General features: G+C 40.8%; 1 protein-coding gene across 1 annotated transcript; it reads right to left on the bottom strand.

Moving 5' to 3' along the window:
* SCGB2B2 (secretoglobin family 2B member 2) lies at nt 1-4067 on the bottom strand. Its single transcript, XM_007474749.2, has 3 exons — nt 3965-4067; nt 987-1168; nt 1-230 (listed from the first exon to the last, which is right to left on the bottom strand). Exons 1-3 carry the CDS (start codon nt 4023-4025, stop codon nt 165-167), a joined length of 309 nt encoding a protein of 102 aa, XP_007474811.2. The 5' UTR covers nt 4026-4067; the 3' UTR covers nt 1-164.
* Nucleotides 4068-6405: the final 2338 nt, after the last annotated feature.

The following is a 6405-nucleotide window of genomic DNA, read 5'->3' as shown; positions in this document are numbered from 1 at the left end:
GTGCATTTGCTTTATTAGAATCATCAAAGTCTATGATCATCCCTGCTAGGCAGGGTCTCAGGGAATAGGGTTTCTAGAGGAGCTGAGCTTTGGCCTAAGGTAGGCAAGGAGTGAGAAGAGTTGGCAGTAACTGAAATGTTGTCCAAAGGAAACCAACTGGTTCATTATCCATGAGAAAGGATGTTTAAACGTAAGTCTGCCAAGCATTCAGGGCTAAAGAGCATCTTTGCCTGAGGAGAAAGAAGCATAGGATATAAACTAGAGTCAATGAGAGGCTTTGAGAATGGGTTTATCTCCCACCTCCATCTTTTCCCCCAATTCTGAACCTCATGAGAAATGTTCTGTCCCTCTAGGCTGCAGGCTGGAGTGTGGATGGGGAATGGAATTTATTCCTTACCATCTGGACCTGGGACAGAGAGGCAGAGTAAAGGGCTTCTGGGTTTAGATCTCTTTTGTATGGAGGTGAGGACTTATGTGATAGGGTTGGTGATGGGTAGAAACAGGGCTCCTGGTGTTCTTTTCCTGTTGGAACTTCTTTGTTGTAGGGTGTATGGTGAGTCATCTGGAGTCCTGGCCTCTCCTGTCCCCCTCCTCTTAACTCCAACTGTGACTACTGGCCTCTGATTTCTTCCTTTTTCTAAGCCTTAAGATCATTTCTGGGATGAATCCCAAGGATCTAAGGGGGAGGGGGAGGAGAGCTGGTGGTCTTGGAGGAAAGAAGAGGCCAATAAGCTCAGAAAGCTTCTGGGAGGGGACATGGCTGACTCTCCTGATCCTTGCTGTCTCTGCTTCTTGTTTTCACCATTTGGGACAAATCCTATGCTTCCTTACAAGACACATGTTCTCTGTGTGTCATTGATGTCTTCTGTGTGTGAATATGGTGTGTGATAAGTTTATGTATGCCTTTTGTGTTGGGGGGGGGGAGTGCTGCACTGAAGGAAGTCTGGTCAGTTGGAGCTAAGGGGAGAGAAGGGAACTTTTGTTACCATAACAGTTCCATCCAATAATACTGAAAACATTCCAGCTTTTTTATAACACTCTTGTATCTTCAATAAGGCTTTCTCTTCAGTCTTAGTAGGATGATATGGTGCCATTGCCCATTTTAGAGCATCAGGGTTCTTGGAGGCTAGGTGACCGAAAACTATATAAAATCCAGGGCAGCTTTCAGCTAGAAACACAGACAGAAAACACCCATTGTTAGAATGTGACTTGAACTATATCCTTAGATGTGGGCAGAGAATTAAGGTACAATAGGTCTCTCATATTCCCTTAACCTGGGGAGCTGTGATCCTTTATACAGAGACTCCTTTTCATTGGGATTGTCCAAGGACTCTCTTTTGCATGTACCCACAAACCTTTCATGTAGAATGGAATTGGAGTCAAAAGACTTAAACTTGAACTTGGCTTCCAGACTCAACTGAAAGTCCTCTCTCCCAGGTTACCAGTGATCTCTTAATTGCAAGATATTATGGCCTTTTCCCAATCTTCATTTTTCTTGCTCTTCTTGGAACATTTATCACTGTTGCTTTTTTCTCTTCTCTTGAGTTTGCTTTTTCTTGGTTATCCTCCTATCTTTCTGACTGCTACTTCTCAATCTTTTTTTGATGGTTCATCATCCATAGCACATTCACTAACTAAGCAAGTTGCCAACCCTCTTTGTACTCTTAACCTGGTGATCTCATCTCCTTCCAAGATTTCAACATGCCGATGTTCCCCAAATCTATCTATCAAACTCTAATTTTTTTCCTGGACTTTTGTTGAGAATCTCCAGCTGCTTCCTAAGAAATTTCAATCTGGATGCATCTCAAACTTGACATCTCCAAAGGAGGATTTTACCTTTCTCTGAAACCTATCTTCCAAACTCTCCTATTTATATTGAGGGCTACCCTATCCTTACAGTCATTCAGATTTGTGACTTTATCATTATCCTTGGTGATTTATTATCATGCACCCTGATTATTTACTGTTTGTTAATTTTCTTGTTTCTACTCCCAGCATTTTTTGCATTTGACTTCTCTCAATTCATGACTGCCACCTAGTTTCAAACCTCAGGTTTTTGGACTATTGCAATGGCCTCCTAATTCATCTCATGGCTTCAAATTTCTTCCATTCCAGTCCATCCTCTACACAGCTAATACCTTGATTTTCTTAATGAAAAAAAAACGACTTTGTCATTTTTCTATTTACTTGATAAGCATTTATAACTCAACAAATTATAGTGGCCCTGTATTTGCCTTTTAAGATCAATTATAAATTCTATTTGACTTTTGAAGTCCTTTATAACCTGGCCCCAATCTCTGTTTCCAACTATTATTCTCTTTCTTGCATTCTGATGCCCAGTCATACTGGATTTATTCCTGTTCACACATGATGTGTCTTGGCACTTATTACTTTTGTAATAATATACTTATTGCCTTACTGGCCCTTAATACCTTTGCACCATACTTTTTACTTATTTTGTTTATATCTCAAATATCCTTATATATTGTCTTTACGTTTACACAAATTGCCTTTACCTATCCCCTCTCTCCCCACCCTCAACAAAAGAAGAGAGAAAAAATAGAATGTAAACAGGGACATAGAAGGAAGGCAAGGACTATTTCATTTCTGGGTTTATATAAGCCCAACATCTAGCACAGTTTGACCCATAGTAAATACATAAGAAATGTGTGTCAATCAATAGTCAATCAACTGATCCATAAAATGAAGTAAGGCACAGTATAAAGGGCTCTAATTTTGGAATCAGAAGACCTTAGTTCAAATCCTAGTTCTACTACTTATTACCTATATGAATTTTTATTTTTTCTCATTTTTATTTTTAACCCTCACCTTTATTGATTCTAAGACAGAAGAGTGGTAAGGTCTAGGCAATGAGGGTTAAGCAACTTCCCCAGGGTCACACAGATAGGAAGTGTCTGAGGCCAGATTTGAACCCAGGACCTCTCATCTCTAGATCTGGCTGAGATCCACAAAGCCACCTAGCTGCCCCACTCCATGTGCCTTTAGAAAAGTAATTTAACCTCAGTTTCCTCATTTGTAAAGTAAAATGGGAGATGAAATGGCCTCAAAGATTCCTTTCAACTCTAGATCTATGATTCTGTGACAAAAATTGTCTACTTTTCCTGCCCCTTTTAGCTTGTCATGCTGGTCTCCAGGGGAAACTTTCTGTAATGAAACACACTGATTGAGAGAAGAATGGGAGACGGGGGTTGATGGGGATCAGCAGAACATCAGCTTGAGCATTCTGAAGGCAGATATAAAGTATAAACAGAGACATACTTCCTGTTCTTAATTTCTCACCAGAATCCTGGATCAGCCTGAAACAAAATGATTGAGTTAACAGTCTTTGTTGACCCCTCCTTTGGGCCTCAGCTAACTTCAGTCTAATAGATGTAGTGTATTCATTCTTTCTCTGTCCCCACCCTTAGTTCTGAGCTAGAACAGCTGCTTTAATGGAAACAGAGCTGGATTTGGAGTCAGAAGATCTTAGAATGCTAGCTCTGTTGTCTGAGTGACTTTTGGCAAGTCATTTAGTCTCTCTTGTGGTTGGACTAGATGGTGTCTGAGGTTCCTTCCCAGTTTAAATTTAGGATCCTCTGATTCCCTTCCTCACCACCAAAAAGAAAATCACTGTCCAAAAGGTGTAAAGGGATGGTGATGACTCCTAGTATCACCCTTCACAGGAGTTTTATGTTTTTAAAAGATCTATCCATTTTTTTTTCTGAGTAGAATGGACAATAAAGTTTTTCAGGGAAGGTCTGGCAGTAAAAAAGTTTGACTGGTAGGTGTGTGTGTGTGTGTGTGTGTGAGAGAGAGAGAGAGAGCAAGAGAGAGAGACAGAGAGAGACAGAGACAGAGAGAGACAGAGAGACAGAGAGACAGAGAGAGCAAGAGAGAGAGAGAGAGAGAGAGAGAGGTCTTGAGACAAATTTGGGCACCCCCCCCCCCATTCCAGTGGTCTCACCACACTGGCTGCCCAGGGCCAGGACCAGCACCAGGGAAAAGGTGACAGCTGTAATCTTCATGGTGGCTCTCTCCAACCTCTAGCTGAAGGCTTGAGTTCACCTTGAGTCTCCATCACTTTATATTGACTTAGCTCCACCCTTTACTCTTCCCTATCCTGCCCAGCCCTGCCAAGAGAAGAATGACATGTAGAGGGCGGGGCTGGCTCTGTGGAGAAGGGAGGAGAGAGTAAGAAAACAGGTTTCTCCCTTTCCGTAGTTCTGCCTAGTTACAGGTTGGCATTTGCTGCCCACTTCCAAAGTTTGGTGAGCATCATTGCCTTGCCAATGCCATGTCAATGAATTTACATTCAAGAATGAGATGAATCCTTGATAATCAGCAAGACTCAGGCCTTTTGGGCTCAGGAAATGTGTCTAGCTTCATTCCTTCCTGCCACCTGGGCATCTAGACCTGTCAGAGTGCCAGGAGCCTGGGTATGCAGGTCCTAACCCTCTGTTTACCTTGTCTCCCTCACCTGTGCCTAAATTACTCTCATGCTTGACCATCTTTATCTGCAACCACTGGGTAACGTTCCATCTTTTATTGGCTTTTTAGGTAGGGTAGATATGGTATTATAGGGCTTTCTAGGTCAGCAAATTGTCAGATCCTAAATTATGTTTGTTATAATTTAGGTTCTCATCAAATTTCTGTTTACCCCCTCCACGTCTTGGTGACTCCTCTACTCCTATTGCTACTTCAGCTTCCTCATCTGTAAAATGGGGTTAATAATAGCACCTATCTCAAAGGGTTGTTGTAATGACCAGATGAGACAATATTTGTAAAAAGTGCTTATCACAATGTCTAGCATATAGTGGGTGCCATATAAATGCTTATTCCATTCTACTACTAGCTGGAATTTATTTAGCACTTTACATATGTTATCTAATTTTCCAGAGGGAATGAGACCAGTAGCAGTTTGTGAGCTCTGCTAGATTCATAACTACTCCCCTTTTCCCCCTTAGGAACTGAACAACTTCTCCCTCATTCTCATGAAAAATATCCTCATTTCTGCTGGGGTTGATTTATAGATACCCCAGAATCACTCCCTAGTGTCCTCTTTTCTTTTTCCTCAATGTCAAACAGTTCCAAATCCCAATTCCTCCAGTTTTCTCTATGGAAACAGGGATGTGTTCTGTATTCTGGGGGACAGAGGTAGAAGGAGACAGCTAATTTTAGGTGCCAAATATGTCTCAAACAGATTGTTGTTGAGTCATCTCAGTTGTGTTCAACCTCTGTGACTCCATTTGGGATTTTCTTGACAGAGATACTGGAATGCTTTGCCATTTCCTTCTCTAGTTCCTTTTGCAGATGAGGAAACTGGGGCAAACAAAATTAAGTGACTTAGCTAGGGTCACACAACTAGTAAGTTTATGAGTTTATATTTGAACTCAGGATGATGAGTTTTCCTGACTCAAGTCTCTACTGGACCTATGGACCTATATATAACCTTTTGAAGGTTGAGTTTTCTCAAATTAATTTTAAATAAATAACAATGCCTCCAGTATCTGTTTCATAATAGATTTATTGTATTGAGAAAATGGGTGTGACACTTTGCAGACCTTAAAACCCTCTATAGATGGTAAGCATCATCATCATCATCTTTAGTTTTTTTTTAACCCTTACCTTTTCTCATAGAATCAATTCTAAGAAGAACTGCAAGGGCTAGGCAATCAGGTGGTCACACAGCTAGAAAGCTAGAAAATCTGAGGCCAGATTTGAAATTAGGTCCTCCCTATTCCAGGTCTGGACTGCTATCCACTGTGCTACTTGTTGCTCTATCATTGTTCTTTTTGGTAGACTTATGATTTAATTGGCGTAGTATGTACCTGGGTTTTATGTAGATCACCAACTTCTATGTAACTTTTAATCTTCGACAGTTGTCCAGAGCAAGGAGAAGTTAAGTGACTGATTTGCCCATGGTTACATAGCTCACATATATGAGAGACATGACTTGAACCTAGATCTTCCTGTCTCTTAGACTAGACTTCTATCTGCTATGCCATATTGCTTCTTGATGATGATGATGATAATGATGATGAATAAACAAACATGTGCACATTGGTTTAATTCAAATGGGGAGCTAGCTCCTTCTATCCCAGAAAAACTTATCTTGCTCAGGGCCTAACTAGCTTTTAGCCTGAGGAACATTAAGCATGGGCATCTGAGAAATCCCATTCTCAGTCCCTTACCACAGCCAAATTTCTATTTTTCCTTTTAGAATCACAGGGACAAGTTGGGATTGTCTAATTTAACTAAAATAGACATAGATCATGTTGAGATGTGATTATATCCCTATAGATCATGTAGATCATATGACTCAAGTCATCCACCCAATCACTCAATCAACAAGCATTGGTTAATGGCTTATTATGTGTCAGGCACTATGCTAAAAGCCAGGGTCCC

This window comes from Monodelphis domestica, chromosome 1 (genome assembly GCF_027887165.1).
Source record: "Monodelphis domestica isolate mMonDom1 chromosome 1, mMonDom1.pri, whole genome shotgun sequence".
Taxonomy (NCBI): Eukaryota; Metazoa; Chordata; class Mammalia; order Didelphimorphia; family Didelphidae; genus Monodelphis; species Monodelphis domestica.
This window is presented reverse-complemented; position numbering and strand designations above follow the sequence as displayed.